Source organism: Ochlerotatus camptorhynchus, unplaced genomic scaffold, assembly GCF_037179485.1.
Source record: "Ochlerotatus camptorhynchus isolate MF236.1 unplaced genomic scaffold, CSIRO-AGI_Acam_v1.1 ptg000274l, whole genome shotgun sequence".
Classification (NCBI taxonomy): Eukaryota; Metazoa; Arthropoda; class Insecta; order Diptera; family Culicidae; genus Ochlerotatus; species Ochlerotatus camptorhynchus.
The window spans coordinates 8,041,129-8,058,803 of record NW_027040763.1 but is presented as its reverse complement, the minus strand read 5'-3'; the positions used below and the strand labels follow the sequence as shown (position 1 = coordinate 8,058,803).

The following is a 17,675-nucleotide window of genomic DNA, read 5'->3' as shown; positions in this document are numbered from 1 at the left end:
ATTTAGTTAATTTTTAATGCTTGTTCAGAGGTGGTAAATGTAAACTTTTACTACAGAGATGTCACCACTCAATTGTATGGGGGAAACTAATGTCACGACATGTTTCCCCATAACATTTTCATGGCATTTCCCACGTCTGAGCTTGTTAAAAGCTTCTGATTTTGTACAAATGGGGGAAGGATAATGTAATGTAAATTTCTGGCCCTCCAGCTAACTAATATGTATGTTTAAACAATACATATGCAGCTGGTATAGACTATGAACTTGTCGGAAGCTCTGTGGACTTTTTGGAAGTTTTGTCGAAACCGAGGTCGAAACTAACTATGCAAAAACATCAGAAGAACCAAACCAAACTATTAAGAGTAATACAGATTTATTTTCGTATCCTTTATGCGCATAAACAATCGATGCGCAATTGAATCTATAATAATTAAAAGAAAATGCTGTTAGCTGTTCTTATATACCTTATTTAAAAAAAAAATCCGCTTAAAAGCTAATTCAAACACGTCCAACAAAATACAGCTAATCAAAAAATAACAAAACTTAGTTCTCAGCATACGCGCTGACGCTGAATCGTCCCTACCAGGTTTGCCGTATGATCGGTTCCACCTTCCGCTCTACGATGTGCTGAAACTCCTCCGGCAGCCGCATGTGAAAGTTTCGGGAACTGAACACATTCCTCCGCCGGTCGTCGTCGGAGATCTCAACCGCCTCGACCGGTGGTTGTCGCTCGTTGGTTCGGATTGGAAACCGGTCCACATTTTTGCCATCGCCGCCTTCGTCCGCTACTACTTCAATCGTGACTAGCTCTGCTCGGAAGTAATTCGCTACTGTTACTGGCTCGTCGTCGTCACCCGGGTGCATTTGGACGGTGCATTTTGTGAGAATGATGAACTGGAATTTCACCCATTGTGATTATCTAAGGTTTATTGGAATTGAGATAACTTGAACGTACCTTCAGAGAAGCTATATCTTGGAGATCCGACAAATCCAGCCTGAGACGATGTGCATGGAAGTACTCCAGGTGTGGAAAGGTGCCACTGAGTAATGTACCGTCTACTACGGATTTGTCAATGCCCGCAAGCGTCAGTCGTCGGAGATTAGGAAACAGTTTGAGATATTCCTTGACTGAGAAATATTCGTCGCATTTGTCCGACAATCGGAGAAACAGTTCCGTTACATTTGGCGGCGGCGTTGCCAATTCCTTGCTCAACGAGTCTAGCTCCATTGCCATGGTACAAATTTGTTCCTTGTGAGGCAGAATCAGCTGACAGTAATCCGATTGGGGTGCAATGAATGTGGTCAGTTGTGGGGCAACCAGAGGAACGTTTCCCAAAATCAAACCGATGCACATTTCTTCCAGTTTAAGATAACGTAGCTTTGGGAAAACGGCTCGGTCGTTACGGGCGAACGAGTGGTAGATTCCTCTGAAGGTGAATTTCTCCAACACAGGGGATATGGTTTGTGAAACCTGAAAGGACAGCAGACCTTCCATTGGCTCGTCGATGGTCAACTCGCGTAGATTGCAACATTTGTGACATATCTTCTTGATGACGTTACTGTGGCACATGATAAAAGACAGAACCTGCAAATTCTGCAGAAACATCTCGCATGCCTTCACTCGCTTTTGGTTGACTTCGAACAGACCTTCAATTTCAACGTTTTGAAGTTTGGGAAACGTTTTCAGCTCCAAACTGGGCAGGAACAGTTCACAGATTCCTTTAACTTTCGAACGACTGAACAGAGGGTTCCGCACAAGTTTACTGTTCATTCGGACCTTCAACTGGGACAGCTCTGGAGCAATCACGGCAAATGCGTACCACTCGTCGAAGAATATGTTCGATTCACGATCACCCCAGGTTCCGGGATCAGCGTCCGACTTTTCTATCTCCAACCAGGTCAACTTCTGCAACTTAGGCAGTGAAAGTTCACAAAAAGCATCATCCGTCGACTTTCCGTTATAGGGAGACCCGAGTTCCACGTGCAGTTCCAGCAAATCTTCCAACCACGTCCGGTAATCCTCGAAAAATTCAGCCAACGTTTTGTTCGGTGTCCCTCTGATGTACAGTCTTTGAATCGGAAATCGCTCCTGACAAATGTCCAGCAGGTCATGCAAAGCAGCCATACTCCGTTCACTTTCACCATCGCCCCATTCTACCCGCAAGCAACTGTAGCGTCGTGTGGACTGCTCCAAAACCGCCTTGTCGATCATCAGGGTTTGTCCGTACTGGTCATACAGTCGGATACCGTACGAAACCTTCAAGCAGGTTCGCCTGAGCAGCAAAGCCTCCACGACATGACCCCATCGGTGACAGACCAAACCCACCGTAAATTGGTCGTTCCTGTCGCAATAGCCGAAGATGTGCTCCAGAAGTTCGTTGGGAAGAATGTTAAAGGACATTCTTTGTATGTTTTTTATCAGCAACCAAAATGCACCGACGTAAACAAAATCTTAACTACTTTCGCGAACGAGCTCAAAGCAAAGATGTTCATGCACACTCTAACGGTAAAGTCACCATTAATGGATACAATTTCACCCATTTTGACAAAATTACATATTCATGAGTAACGTTTATCCGCCAATGGGTAACAATTACTCATTTATGAGTAACTTGTAACTCATTAATGGGGAAAAAAAATTGTTAACCCATAAAATGGATTGACTTATTTTTCTTAAAAATGTTACAGTGCGGTAGCTGGAGTTCACGAATTCACGAGCCTCGTAAATGAACGTTGCATCTGAAGCTGTCATTTGACTGCATGTTTTGCATTATTTTGACATTTGCCGACGACAGTCATCGATCATCATTATTTGGACGGATTTGGATGCGCTTTCATACACACAAGTACATATCGAGTCCGGGAGTACATAAATAAAATACCTTCAAGTTCACCGCATTAGTGCTTTCTCTTTGTGAAGAAAACCTTCGTTGTGTAGTTTGAAATCAGGAAAAAAGTGCAGCAATATCGGTAGGTAAAAATAAAATTCAACCATGACCGTGAAAATATTGATTATCGATGCAAACGGCACATGCCGACATCGTCATCATCCTTTCCAGATCCGAGCTCCTCCCCGTCCGCACACAATCGACTCGGCTCTATCATATCCGCACCCAGCGCCGGCAATCGACACCATCATATTTACGACGAGCGAAGACGGCACGGTCGGGTGAGTGTCTGCGTGTGAACCGAATCGTCTCATCGGCTCGGCTGCAGCCTGCAGCGTATCGATAAACAATAAAAAAAACACAAGTCAGTCGTCAACATTACGTCCTCAAACCGGAAACTGTCCGACCTGGTGATGGCTAAACGGGCCGCCGGTTTTCTCATATTCCGCCGGCTGCGGGAACGGATCGAGTTCCTGATGCTGCAGGCGTCCTACGGGCAGCACCACTGGTCTCCACCCAAGGGACACGTCGACCCCGGCGAGGACGACTTCAAGACGGCCCTCCGGGAGACGATGGAGGAGTCCGGGTAAGTTTGTCCGCGCCGGTACGGCACTGTTGTCTTCGTTTTATTAAACCTCTTCACATTAGGTAATTTGGTTGACGGAATGGGTCAAAGCATTTATGCACAGACAAACAGACATAACACTCGCAAGTTGTTCATCGAACAAGCATTTAACGGTCAATTTAAAAGTATCGTAGTTGGTAGTACCGCCACCTGTGGCGCGCATAGTCAATTCCTTTGCGTTTGACGTTTACACACTACCGCCATCTGTTCAGCGTACTACCCACCACAGTGTACTCAACAGATGGCGGTAATGTTTTAGCGACGATGTTTTACAGTGAGAAATATTCAATGTGTTATGTCTGTTTGTCTGTGATTTATGTCTATGTCACAAGGTTTACTTTGGCGTTATTTCTCCTTTACCATTACACTAGTTTTAGATAAGAGTCCTTAATTCCTGTGCATATAAATTCTGTCCTTGGCGGATAGCTGGGAAGGCAAAAAGTCTTTCTGAGGTTCCTAAACGGCCGTTATATGCATAACAGTCACTGGTTCAAGACAATCCTTGTGGGCCGTGGGACATTTATGTGTATAGCCGCAGTAAACTTCTCTGTGGTTCTGTCGCTGTTCTTTGAATTTCTCTGAAATCAAACTGGTCTTTTTTGAAATTCGGATTATTTATATAGGGTTAGCTACCCCATTTCCGGCCTATTAAGCACAATCCGCACTTAGTTTTTCTTAATCTAGCGCAGTTTAGCATCAAACGAATTGTTATTATTATTGATGGCTTCCAAATTTATTTACCTTTCCGTATGTACCGTAAGATTTGATAAAGAGAAACCATCGTTGAGATATTGTCAAAAGTCTAACACTGCTTCTTGAATCCACACTCGGCCTACGGATTCTAAACTCGGCCTAACGCATTGAAACGCCAATGAATTCAGTTCGGCCTATCGGATGAAGATAAAAATTGATTCGGTCGGAGCGCTCCTTTTTTTGGAATAATGGGTGCAAACGTTCATATCACGCGTTCTTATTGACTTCGTTCCGTAGCTTATTAACTAAAGTATCGTACCAAACGCATAATTGACTTGTTAACTCTGAAATCATGGATTTATTTGAAATTTTCTGCTCGATAGGCCCAAAATGGGCGATTAAACGCTGTCCAGACTGGAGAGTTATAACAACAATCAATACGAAACTAACGATTTTAAATTGGCTCACCACTTTAGTAGCCTATTGGTCCCAAGCAAACGATTAACGTACCCTATTCTAGTTGAAATTCTATTACTACACTATGTTTGTTTTGATTCGCTATGAAAGTTTGACAGATAACATCAGGGGTGTGTGGATTCATGCAGAACATGCAGGGGTGAGTGAAATAGCTTGGGACTGCTTGGGACCGTTGTTCTGGTACTGAGTGAGCCAAAAATAATAATGATTTTCTTCGGGACCCAGTGGTCTTAGAGTTACCTCTATGTTATAACTCTGTAGACTGAACGTACTATAATAGTACGTTCAGACCTGAGTGGTGCGGAGAAACACGAAATGGTTGTCAAAAAGAATCCAACTGGTGCTGTCAAAAAGAATCCAACGATCTAGAGCTGCTAAAAGTGATACTTTTCTCATACAATCCCCGTCGGCAGAGAAAGTATTGTGGTCAATGTTGAAAATATTGTCATTTCGGCATTTTTTTACTAAAATTCTTCAACAAAAAACTTGCTCAAATACTCGGATGTAAACAATGCAACGAACGAACGAACCTGCACGAACTGCTGAAGGAAGAATGCAAACAAACTTTATAAGAGTCATGTGGGTAGGTGCATTCCCAACACCATGTACACGTTATTTATGGAGCAAAGGGTGAACTTTCGACAGCATGTATATGCAAATTGTGAGCACTGCATTAGCAAAACAATTTGTGATATCGGAATATTTTCAAGTTGTTTCCTGCTGACTTGCAAAACAAAAACGGCTGTGTTCGCAGTACCCAGGTTCAGACTACAGAGTTATAACATGTTATAGCGCTATCTTGATGGTGGTTTCTGTGTTGCAATTAGTTGACAACCGTTATAACATGTTATAACTCTCCAGTCTGGACAGCGTTTAAGACCAGAAGATCCCGAAGAAACGTGCTCAACTTTTTGGCTAAGCTCTGGTACTCTCTTCGGTCCCAAGCTAATCGATGCACCCCTCGAAACATAAGAAAATCTCCGAACCCCTCATTTTATCTGTCAAACTTTCATAGCGAATCAAAACAAACATAGCGTAGTACTAGAATTTCAACTAGAATGGAGTACGTTAATCGTTTGCTTGGGACCAATAACTGCCGGTAATTGCAAGTCAGTCCCATCTGTAAAAATCTTGAAATGAGAAAACGGCATTCAAAGATTTTTCAAGTTTTCTGATTTGACACTTATTTTGGAGTGATAAATTTAAAACTAAATGTACAATGTGATAGAATGCATCTATGTTTACCCAAAAATATTTGAAAAATATCGTGAAATTTTTATTTTATGTCCAAAATCTGAGTGGGACTGACTTGCGATTACATTTAACGTCAATGAGAAAAATAACCGCAAGTCAGTCACAATTCCATGACGATGTTGCATTAGTTTAGCACAGTATTGAACAGTAGAAAGATACCATGGTCCCATAGAACGTTATTGATTTCTGGATTTGATCCGCTGGTTCCAGAGCAATGGCCGAAACATATTCCGGTGAGTATGTGTCTTCATCAGACAACAGCTTTTCATAAATGTGCCAAACCCACCATGCGATAAATCAATGCACATGAGAATTCTAAAATAAGATCAATAGGACTCATGCTGAGTGACCAGCACCATGTGGGCCACACCCAGACATGTTCCGGATATCGCCCATTTCCGTTCTACGATCAGAAAAGATCAATAATATCAATGATTCCACCGTACACAAATCAATAATAGGTTTGTTCTGATGCGTTAGTTCATTAGCTTTAACATAAATCCTATAAGAGCGCAATTTATGAATATTTACGCTCATCGTTCTCAAAACAATTGAAGCGCTCCAAGCGAATCCCCTTTTTCCGTAGGACGAAGAAAATCTATTGGCGTTTCAATCAATCCTCTGGAACGGCCATTGGTTCTTAAAGCTGCCGTCAGTAGTATTGGTGGCGTTGATGTCATAGTGATTTTAAGCTTGGTTCATACGTTACCATCCACTCACGTAAATAGCACGGTCATTGATTCTTGAAGCCACCGTGAATTCGCTTTCATGCACTTCCCTCTTATAATTACATCGAGCGATAGAAAAACAACTGAAATACACCGAAACAATCATCTAAAACTCCACGCACTTTATAAATTTTCACCTACCGCAACGATACCAAACGCATAAACGAAGTTGAAACTCCTAATGTTTACATTAGCTGTCAATAACTGACATATAATCGAACCAAAAGAACCAAAAAATTGGATTCAAGCTAAATGTTCTTGAATGACTTTGATGTCACCGGAGTGGATACGTATATATCACGTCTATTAACGTCTCTTTAAACTGTTGCCACCGGAGTGGTTTCAATGCGTTTGGACGGAATTGAAACTCGAAGGATGAATTTAGAATCAAGAAGCAGTATTAGATTTTAAACAATATCTCATCAATTTGTGACTCTATATCAAATCCTGTATGGAAAGGAGAATAAATTTAAAGTCATCATTGACAGAAATATTCCTTTTTTGTTCAAACCCGTTCAAAAAAGAGAGGTAAAACGTGGGTTGTGCTTGTTAGGACGGAAATTAGTTCAAAAGCCCAATTCATTGGCGGTAAAACTGAGTATCGTAAGAACTATATTGGCAACATCCGGACATGTTCCAGATACCCTTGGGAAAGTGGACAAAATCTGTCTTGAGACAAATCTCATGATGCGATGTGTTGTCTAACATTTCTAACATATTTTTTTTTTCTAATGGGACTGACTTGCGGTAACCTTTTACCACCTTTTTTCAATAGCACATTTCAAAAAACATAGAAAGATAAACTGAATAATGATGCTAACTCAAAATTTATAAAAATGCAGATGGGACTGACTTGCGATTACCGGCAGAATAGGCTAGTCAAGTGGTGAGCCAATTTAAAATCATTAGTTTCCACCGGTTACTATTAGGCCAAAGTAGTTCTCTACATACACACTTAAACAGAGACCCTGAGTTCGGTAAAAGAATTACCGTCTTATACCCCGTTCACATTACAGCGTATATCACGTGATATACGCTGTCTTGCAATGAGCACTCATACATCTAGTTTTCACTGGAAATCCTATGTATGAGTGCTCATTACAAGACAGCCTATATTACGTGATATAGGCTGTAATGTGAACGGGGTATTAGATCGGTAATGCTAAAAATTACAGATGTTTCGGTATTTTCTCGCTTGTCAAAATTTAACTTCTTGTCTGTCCAGGCCAATGACAAGGCCTATACCAACAGCAGCGTTTGACAGTTGGCAGCATGTCCCGGGCTCAAATAGTTTATTTTGCTGTACTGGGCCCGCTGTCACGGTATAACATGTTGCCTACGCGCCTGCCACCGGGCTGTGTCTGTCAGAAATAACCACGCTCGGATAGCAGGGTTAATCGATAATTTTCTATCTGTCAAATTTTAACCAAAAGTTAAAAAATCCGCCAAATGGTTCAGAGCCTACACGGTAAGAAAAAAGTACCCAACGGCCAGTTCACTTTTACCTACTTTTGACTAGTTTGTCTCATTTTCTCCTTCTAATGTTGTCAAAAAAGAAGGAGCAAAACCACCCAACAGGGGTAGTAAAGTGTGGGAACCCAACGTTGGGTATAATCATATTTACCTACTGTTGGGTACAACTAACTTACTTTTGGTTAAAAAGCTAGTGGAAAATTCCATACGAACTGCACACAAGTAAATCAAAATTACTTTGACCCGCTTTACCTACTTTTGGGTTCCTGCACTATAGTGCCGAGATGAGTGAAAAGAACTTAATTTTGGGTACTTTTTTCTAACCGTGTATAAGACCAGAAGGTCCCAAAGAAAGGTGCTCACATTTTTGGCTCAGCTCTGGTACTATCTTCGGTCCCAAGCTAATCGATGCACCCCTAGAAACAAAGGAAAAGTCAAACTTTCATAGCGAATCACAACAAACATAGTGTAGTTCTAGAATTTAGACTATAATGGGGTGCGTTAATCGATTTGCTTGGGACCAATAGGCTAGTCAAGTAGTGAGCCAATTTAAAATCGTTAGTTTCCACTAGAAACACTGAAATAAGAGACCAGCGGAGAAACTGTTATGATTCCAATCTAACTGTCAAAAGCGGTTCCAATCTGCAATGTTTACAAATGGTTTGCTTCAATTAGGGAGGAGTATTAAAATCGTTTAACAATCACTCATGAACTCGCTCGTCGGTGCATTGGCGAAGTCACTCGAAAGCAGTTACAAATGCAAGTGATGCCATGATTGCTTTGATGTTTATCTTGTTGCCAAATTCATGTTTTTTTTTCTCCGCTGGTCTCTAATTCCAGTGTTTCTAGGCTGTGTTCCATTTGGTGATTTTTTTCTTAAATTTGACAGATGGAAAATTTTCAAATAAACCTGCTATTCCAGCAGACTTATTTCTGACAGACAAGGAATCAATTTTGACAGACGCTTTCTCGAAAATCGGCCGATCAATAACAGAAGGATTTTCGAGCCGGCGCCGGTGGTGTAGTGGTAAGCGTGACTGCTTTCTCACCCCAATGGGTCTGGGTTCAATCCCAGCCGAGGTCGGTGGGATTTTTCTGAAGCATAAAAATCTCTGGTCACATCTTCCTTCGGAAGGGAAGTAAAGCCGTTGGTCCCGGCCCATGTGTGTGTTTGAATGGGTGCGATATACTACGCAGGTGTGGAAGCTGCCTTCCTGCACATTCGATTATCGTCAATGGATGGCAATCGATGTCCACCGGTGATTGCGGAACAGAGACCGACGTTAAATAAAGGAAAGAAGAGGAATTTTCGAACATCTTAATTTATTTTCGAAGTGTCAAATCTAAGTGAAAATTTACCAAATGGAACACAACCCTAGTTTCCACCGGTTGGTTAAGGTGGTTCGCTGTGAGATCCTTATTCTCGCTCCCTAATAAAATATTATGGTTAATTTGCTTAACGACGTGTTCGGGGTATCATACAAATCATTTGTGGAATAGTTCAATCATTTAGGTTATCGTTCGATTATGGTAATTTTTTTATTAGGGCTACCATTTCGAAACTTTAAGCACAGACAAACAGGCATAACACATTGAATATTTCTCAATGTAAAACATCGTCGCTAAAACATTGGGTCGTATGAATAAAAAGAGTTTACTTTACTTTACCGTGCTTTTCTTACGGGAGAAGTAAAGTAAACGCTTTTATTCATACGACCTATTACCACCATCTGTTGAGTACACTGTGGTGGGTAGTACGCTGAACAGATGGCGGTAGTGTGTAAACGTCAAACGCAAGGGAATTGACTATGCGCGCCACAGGTGGTGGTACTACCATAGAGGTAACTCTAAGACCACTGGGTCCCGAAGAAAATCATTATTATTTTTGGCTCACTCAGTACCAGAACAACGGTCCCAAGCAGTCCCAAGCTATTTCATTCACCCCTGCATGTTCTGCATGAATCCACACACCCCTGATGTTATCTGTCAAACTTTCATAGCGAATCAAAACAAACATAGTGTAGTAATAGAATTTCAACAAGAATAGGGTACGTTAATCGTTTGCTTGGGACCAATAGGCTACTAAAGTGGTGAGCCAATTTAAAATCGTTAGTTTCGTATTGATTGTTGGTACTACCAACTATGATACTTTTGAATTGACCGTTAAATGCTTGTTCGATGAACAAATTGCGAGTGTTATGTCTGTTTGTCTGTGCTTTAAGTGCACAAATATCAGCTTCCACGACACGTACTACAATCAAACTGTTACTCCACGTTTGCTGCGCTGCAGTAGCAATTTCAGGTGAAATAAAACTATAATTTCCGGGATTTGTGCAATTAAAAATTCGAGTTGGAAGTGCATTTATAGCCATTTGTGGACTCACAAGGAATCACATTTTAATCGATAACTTTCCATCTGTCAAATTTTAACCAAAAGTTTAAAAAAAAATCCACCAAATGGTTCAGAGCCTAAATCATCGCGATACTTGTAATACATTCTTGCATGAGCAGGAACACGATCGATGCCATTCGATTACCATCTGAAGGTAGTTGCAGTATGCCGAATGATCTCTGAAATACGCTCACTGGATATGTTTTATAAGGCTTTTAACCATTTGCCGAGTTTAATTTAACTCGTGGTCAAAAGTGACATTTCAAAAGTTCTTTTCTATGTTCGAAAATCCCCGTGCTGTCGATCAACCGGTTTTCGAGCTACAATTGTAAAAAATTAAATTCTTGTCTATCAGAAATAACCATGCTCGGATAGCAGGGTTAATCGATAACTTTCCATCCGTCAAATTTTAACCAAAAGTAAAAAAAAAATCGCCAAATGGTTCAGAACCTCTTCTTTCTTCTTATTGAACGTCGGTCTCTGTTCCGCAATCTAGTGCCAATCACCGACGGACATCGATTGCCATCCATTGAATGCAATCGAATGTGCAGGAAGGCAGCTTCCACACCTGCGTAGGATATCGCACCCATTCAACACAGTTCAGAACCTCAGGCTGTGTTCCATTTCTTAAATTTTCACTTAGATTTGACACTTCGAAAATAAATTAAGATGTTCGAAAATCCCTCGATTTTCGAGGAAGCGTCTGTCAAAATTGATTCCTTGTCTGTCAGAAATATGTCTGCTGGAATAGCAAGTTTATTTGGAAATTTTCCATCTGTCAAATTTAAGAAAAAAATCACCAAATCAGTGCCAACATTTCAAAGGGGCGTAATTGCTTTTGTAAAAAATGGCTTTAGACGTAGATTTCTCGCAAATGAAAACCCACCCCTTCAAATTACGAATGCTAGCTAATACAGGAAACATTCCTCTGCGTGCTGGTATCATTCATTTTCATAAGTGTGCTTTCATTTGCGAGAAATCGACGACTAAAGCCATTGTTTACAAAAGCAATTACGCCCCTTTGAAATGTTGGCACTGAAATGATGGAACACAGCCTAAGGCTGTGAACCATTTGCCGAGTTAAATTTAACTCGTGGTTAAAAGTTACATTTCGAAAGTTATTTTCTATGTTCGAAAATCCCTGTGCTGTCGCTCGACCGGTTTTCGAGCCACGGTTGTCAAAATTTAACTTCTTGTCTGTCAGAAATAACCATGCTCGGATAGCAGGGTTAATCGATAACTTTCCATCTGTCAAATTTTAACCAAAAGTTAAAATAATCCACCAAATGGTTCAGAGCCTAAATGTTGTAGACTGACTTCCTACACGCTAGCAAGTACCTTGGCCCTTATTACCGATGTCACTTCACGGTGAAGTGATTCCCATTTGATTTACACGGCAAGCACTTCACCGTGAGTGACTAGTGGTCACTTCACTTCGTTTTCACCGTGAAGTGATACTCGTAACAAGGGCCGTGCAAACTTTACCGATCATTCAGCAAAATTTACAGTCCTGGTCAGTACATTTTGACAGCTCACAAGGAAACAAAATTTACCAAACGGATTTCAAATAAAAAAATTACCGATTAGGTTACCGAATGTTCAGCTGTTTCATATTCGGTAAAAAATTACGGTATACTGTAAAAAAAAAATTAGTGTGTAGAAATAACGCATTTACCTGCAGCCTGCAGTTTTTAAGACTGGCAGTCGATCTGAGTGCTAATAGAAAGCATATCACTTACTTTTAACTTTTTGACTCACCGATACTTTTGTACTTTCACTGTTCTGTTCACGATGTTTTATAGAATATTTCAAGCATGGTAATTCAAGACGATTTATAAAGTATTCTTCTTCTTCATCTTCTTCGCATTTCAAGCTTATTGCGTATCGCATATTAGCTTATAGCGTGCTCTCAACTTAGTGTTCTAGATGCACTTCCACAGTTATTAATTTAGAGCTTTTGATGCCTGTACCATTTTTGCATTGGTATAATTGTGTGGCAAGTCCAATCATACTTCTATGACCAGGGAAGTCGAGAAATTTTCCAACCCGAAAAATTCCTAGACCGGACCGGGAATCGAACCCAGCTACCTCCAACTTGGTCCTACTTTGTACACACTTAGATTTTTCTACCGAGATCGGCTGTGCAAATCTCTGCAAAAGATTTTTTACTGTGATCTCAGCAAACATTTCATTTGTTTGCTGAGATTCAGCTAAGCATTATCCGAGATTCAGTCATCAAATGTCACTTTTGCTGAGATCTCAGTGAAATTTATTTTGCCGAGATTTGCACAGCCGAGGTCGATAGAAAAAACTAAGTGTGTAGCTGCGCCTTTACCGACTGAGCTAAGGGAGGCCCCAATAGTATAATATAAAGTATTCACTCCTACTAAAAATGCTTTTAAATTATATTTAGCATCAAAATTGAAAATGAGCTTAAGCATTTTTTAAATGATCAGTACCGAAAATACTGGTACTTTCAAATGTCAGTACCGGTACAACCCTATAGTTCTAACCGCTGTTTCTCTATTTCAGCTACCAGGAAAGTGATCTCCGGGTTTTCAAAAACCAAACCCGCACCCTCGAATACAAAGTCAAAGGACACGACAAGGCGGTCGTCTACTGGCTGGCCGAGCTGATCGACCCGTCCAAGGAGGTCAAACTGTCCGACGAGCATCAGGATCTCAAGTGGCTCGAGCGGGACGACGCGATACAGATCGCCGGCTACGGGGACTTTGCCGACATGGTTCGACATTTTGACGGCAAGATCAAGCAGGGCTACGATCAGCTATGAGTGGAGAACGGCTAGGACTACTACTATCGGATTACCTTCAACCCATAATACCCTCTAATTATTATGATAGCAGACGAAGAACGCTAATATTTTAAAAACGAGTTTTCCTTTCCACTTTTCGACCTATTACACACGCCTACAATTATATACCTATACATATAAAAAGTACATTACCTAATGTTTATATATAAATGAAAGCAAGCGCCGCACCGCGCGCGGCAGGGGACTGTGTATCGATTTAAAGTTTTTATCCAATTAGCTTTTTAAAGTCGGCCACCATTCTGGGTATCGAACGAAGCGATAATATGAGAAGAGATAGTGAGGATTGAAATTAGGGAAGAAGCGACACAGGTCTTAACCTTGGAACCCCCAATTGAAAAAAATCTTGCTTTGCAAAAATACTGATAATATTAATACACAAGTGACAAAAAAAAAATCTAAGGCTCAGTGAACGAAATAAATGAATGAATTTAAATGCGGGTCCTTTTTTCACGTTCTGGACAATTCTAAAGAGGAAGTTCTTTCACCATTCGAAGCCACCAATCACGTGAACCTAATCTATATTACAAGAATCAACAGACTGGAACCAGCTACCTTATCACCGCCCGGAGTTGTTCCTTCTCGTCTTCTTCCGATACTTTTGCTTCCTTTCCTGGCGTCCTTCATCAGCTGCATCATCAAAATCGTACTCATCGTCCTCCTCATCCAGGTCCCCAGTTCCCTCCCCGAAGCGGTCCCGCTCCTTCCGGTACAACTCTACAAAAGCCTCATACTCCTCCAGGGTCACGAATGCCACCTTCACCGCAAATCGCTTATCAGTGGTGTCGGTTATCTGGTGCAGCTTAGGATTACTGCTAGGATCCCCGGGTTCCGCCTTCAAACTCCTCGGTTTAAACAATCCCAACCGTTCAAGGAACACATGCCTACAGCGAATCAGGTCCAGATCCGCCACAAACGCACATGACTTGACCACCTCCAGCACTTCGATTCGCATTGTCTGCAGAACGTAGTCTATCTTCGGCCTAATGTCCCCCTCCTTGTCCACCACCAGATTCGGACAGTTCAGGAATAACCGCCAGACGTTCTTTCGCGTTTCAAAATACGAATGCAGGAACGCTACCCTCTGGGCCAGCTGGTTGTGATCGGTAAAATCGAACAACTGTGGATGGGCAGCCAACAGCACCTGCATTTGTCGGTCACCAAACTGACACGATCGCCAGCAGTGCATGCTGGAAGTCAACCGGTCCGGATGCCGGGTAAGAACTTCCGGATAGCCTGTCACGATGGAGAGGAAGTTGGCGGTGTCGATACCTTCCTGAGCCATCAGATTGTACGTCCGATGCCACAGCTCGGGGACATACTTGGCGAGTTGTGGTGCGCTTTGGAACAGTTTGGTCAGAGTTTCCTTTTCCAGACCATCGATGGAGGAAGCTAGCGAATTGACCTGGGAGCAAGATGGGAATCGGTTTAAAAAAAAACAGTTTAATGGAATGAAACCAACTTACCAACTGCGACGTTCCTGACTGGGTGCAGTAGTTCCTTATTCGGAATCTTTGTACTAAACGGAACATTATTCCGGTAGGATTTCTAGGAAATTATACAACGAGTGAGCGCGACTCCACGCACTGTACACCGGCTACCGATCGATCAGATGTGGATCGATGTATGGATGAACAAAAACAAAAGCAGTTCATTTTGCGATGTTCACGCTTTTTCAAAACTACCCAAATTTTTAGGATCTACTCATATCGGTAAAAAGTGAACACGCTAACTTAAAAGTGCCCATCGAAGAGTAAAAAAGACCCATTTTGAAGAAAAGTGGCTTAACTCATGAAATGAATCAAAAAGACTTTACTCATTAATGAGTATATGATGAATACGTCAAAAAAATGTACCCTTTTTATTTCTGTAGATTTTTTTTTTTTAATTCTTTATTAAAGAGATTTTTAGCCTTAGGCTAGTTCATCTCTAAATTTCTGTAGATGAGTAAAACAGGGGGAAATGGCTCTAATGTTGGCCTGTTGTTCGCTAAAAATCTGCTATTTATCAATTGTATCTAGATGAACGCATCATTGGGACGGTACTAATGGATATTTTTGGTTGCTATTGAAAATTTAGTCGATTGCTGAATTAATGTATGGGCCCAAATTATGGACACTTAGGCCGACATTACATACATTTCCCCTATTTTGTTGATTTGTGTTTTGCCGAGTGTTTTGCTTCATGATGCTACCTAACCTGACATTAAACCAATTAAATCTTTTAAAAAATCCTTAATAATTGAAACACGCCATACTCTTCATTGTTTATAAACACAATAATCATCATATATCCGAGTTCCGTGGCATAAAGTTGTCCTTGTGAAAGAACAATTTTAGTCCGCGAGAGATGCTGCTCATCGCACAGGTTCGCTTTTTCCTTTTTAGAGTTCTTCGTTAGCCTGAAACGGAACACATTTTCAAAATACGTGCCATAATTTTCATCATGATTGCACTTCTAATTCTTACCTCGTAGCAACCGGTTCAAAATTCCTATAACGACGATTTTTGAAATGGTTTCGGTGAGTATTGTCTCGAATGAAAAAGACAATACTCGTTTCGCGAATGATCGCAACACTCACTTTGGGTCTTCACTTCGTCGGAGATGTGTTGACGTTGATTGAAAGCATTCTTTTTTGCAGAAAACATTTTCTCAAATGGGGAAAAAGTACACGCTTTTCTTTTTTGAAAATATCAATTTTTTACAGATTTGAATAACTTTAAAAAATGAGTACAAGATACACGAAACGAAAATCAATTATTTAATTCATGTGTTTCACTTATACATTTTTGCCAAAGCATCAGCCTTATACATTCCATAAGACAAACCACATAGGTCCTATTAGAATGCATAAAAGGTATGTGTGATTGCTTATACATTTCATTTGACACATGATCTTTATTAACTTTTTGCAAGGTGTCTGCTTATTAGTTGACTTATACAATTTATTAATAATCAGCAATGGAAATTTGCCAAAAGGTATAAGGAGATTTCTATCCGTGTACATATTTGATGGGTACTTCCAAGCAACGTTGCCAGATATACCGATTTATCGGTATTTATACCGATTTACAGATAAGGTTCCTCAGAATACCGATTTTTGAGAATTTGTACCGATTTATACCGATTTTATTAAATATATTTAATAAAATCGGTATAAATCGGTACAAATTCTCAAAAATCGGTATTCAAAATGATTATTACCTGCCCGCGCTCGAATTTTGAAGAAAATTATTGTGAGAGACTCGTATCTTTTTGAATATCCCAAATGTTTTGAGCCTTTCAAATTTAAAAGAAAATCATCCTTAAAAATGTCTTATGGACACTCTTTTTTTTTTCTTTGATTTGTTTTCCGTCGATCTTGTTTTCCGTGCTGAGCACCAATGCTACCGACGCCAGGGAGGCAGCTCCCACACCTGGACCCTACCTATCGACCCATCAACTCATGAACCGGGGACCAACGGCTTTACTTCCCTTCCGAAGGAAGGCGTGATCAGAGATGCTATGCCTCAGAACATCCCAGCGGCGCCGACTGGGATTGAACCCAGGCCTGCTGGGGTGAAAGGTAATCACGCTTACCACTATACCACTGGCGCCGCTTCTTATGGACACTCTTTCGATTAATGTTGCAATTTCCTCACTGTTTTTGGCTACCCATGAATTGATAAACAGTCAATGGCCCTTTCTTGTAATTCCAGAGGAATCGGGAAATACTTTATAAACATTATTCAACTTCCTGAATTATCTTCCACCTTGCATCGTAAATTATTTTACGATTCCTCTCGGAAACTTATTTCGACTTCCCTTGGAGATTTCTTCAACCTACGCTCGAATGGTTCTTCCATCTTTTCCCGCCAGTTTTTTCAACTTTCCCGGAACTTCAGGGATGCTTCCAGATTTTGATTGCGGATTCACACTAGCTGCAAGAACTTTTAAGAAGCTCTGACACTTCAGAAAAGTCCAGACTCTTGAGTAAGTTTCGATAAATTGAAGAATGTTTCAATAACTTCTGTTAAAATTCTAAAATCCGGTCCAGCGAACTCCAGTGAACTTTAGGAAACATCTTAAATATTTCTCGATGAACATTTTTCAAATGGTTCTATCTGCTTTGATCGATTCTCTTTATCGACTTTCTCTTTTGATAAGCACTGCTATACGAACATATTTCACGCTAATTTTGCCACATTGTTTGATAAAGGAGGTCATTGTCTAGCGTCCAAAACGTCAAATACTACAGAGATAGGTTTTGCAGTTGAGTTATTAACGAAAGAGAGAGTCGATGGAGAGAATCGATTAATGCAGATAGGATCTTTTG

General features: G+C 40.8%; 3 protein-coding genes across 3 annotated transcripts; 1 reads left to right on the top strand and 2 right to left on the bottom strand.

Annotated features, from left to right (window-relative positions):
• Positions 1-432: 432 nt before the first annotated feature.
• On the bottom strand, positions 433-2,457 carry LOC135705891 (uncharacterized). The gene is made up of 2 exons (XM_065227745.1): positions 956-2,457; positions 433-894 (listed from the first exon to the last, which is right to left on the bottom strand). Exons 1-2 carry the CDS (start codon positions 2,399-2,401, stop codon positions 580-582), a joined length of 1,761 nt encoding a protein of 586 aa, XP_065083817.1. The 5' UTR covers positions 2,402-2,457; the 3' UTR covers positions 433-579.
• Positions 2,458-2,829: 372 nt separating this feature from the next.
• Apf (purine phosphoribosyltransferase family protein Apf) lies at positions 2,830-13,796 on the top strand. Its single transcript, XM_065227612.1, has 3 exons — positions 2,830-2,970; positions 3,060-3,474; positions 13,063-13,796. The coding sequence occupies exons 2-3, from the start codon at positions 3,302-3,304 to the stop codon at positions 13,319-13,321; spliced, it is 432 nt and encodes a 143-aa protein (XP_065083684.1). The 5' UTR covers positions 2,830-2,970; positions 3,060-3,301; the 3' UTR covers positions 13,322-13,796.
• A 68-nt stretch (positions 13,797-13,864) lies between these two features.
• On the bottom strand, positions 13,865-14,949 carry LOC135705734 (uncharacterized). The gene is made up of 2 exons (XM_065227578.1): positions 14,827-14,949; positions 13,865-14,765 (listed from the first exon to the last, which is right to left on the bottom strand). Exons 1-2 carry the CDS (start codon positions 14,890-14,892, stop codon positions 13,920-13,922), a joined length of 912 nt encoding a protein of 303 aa, XP_065083650.1. The 5' UTR covers positions 14,893-14,949; the 3' UTR covers positions 13,865-13,919.
• Positions 14,950-17,675: the final 2,726 nt, after the last annotated feature.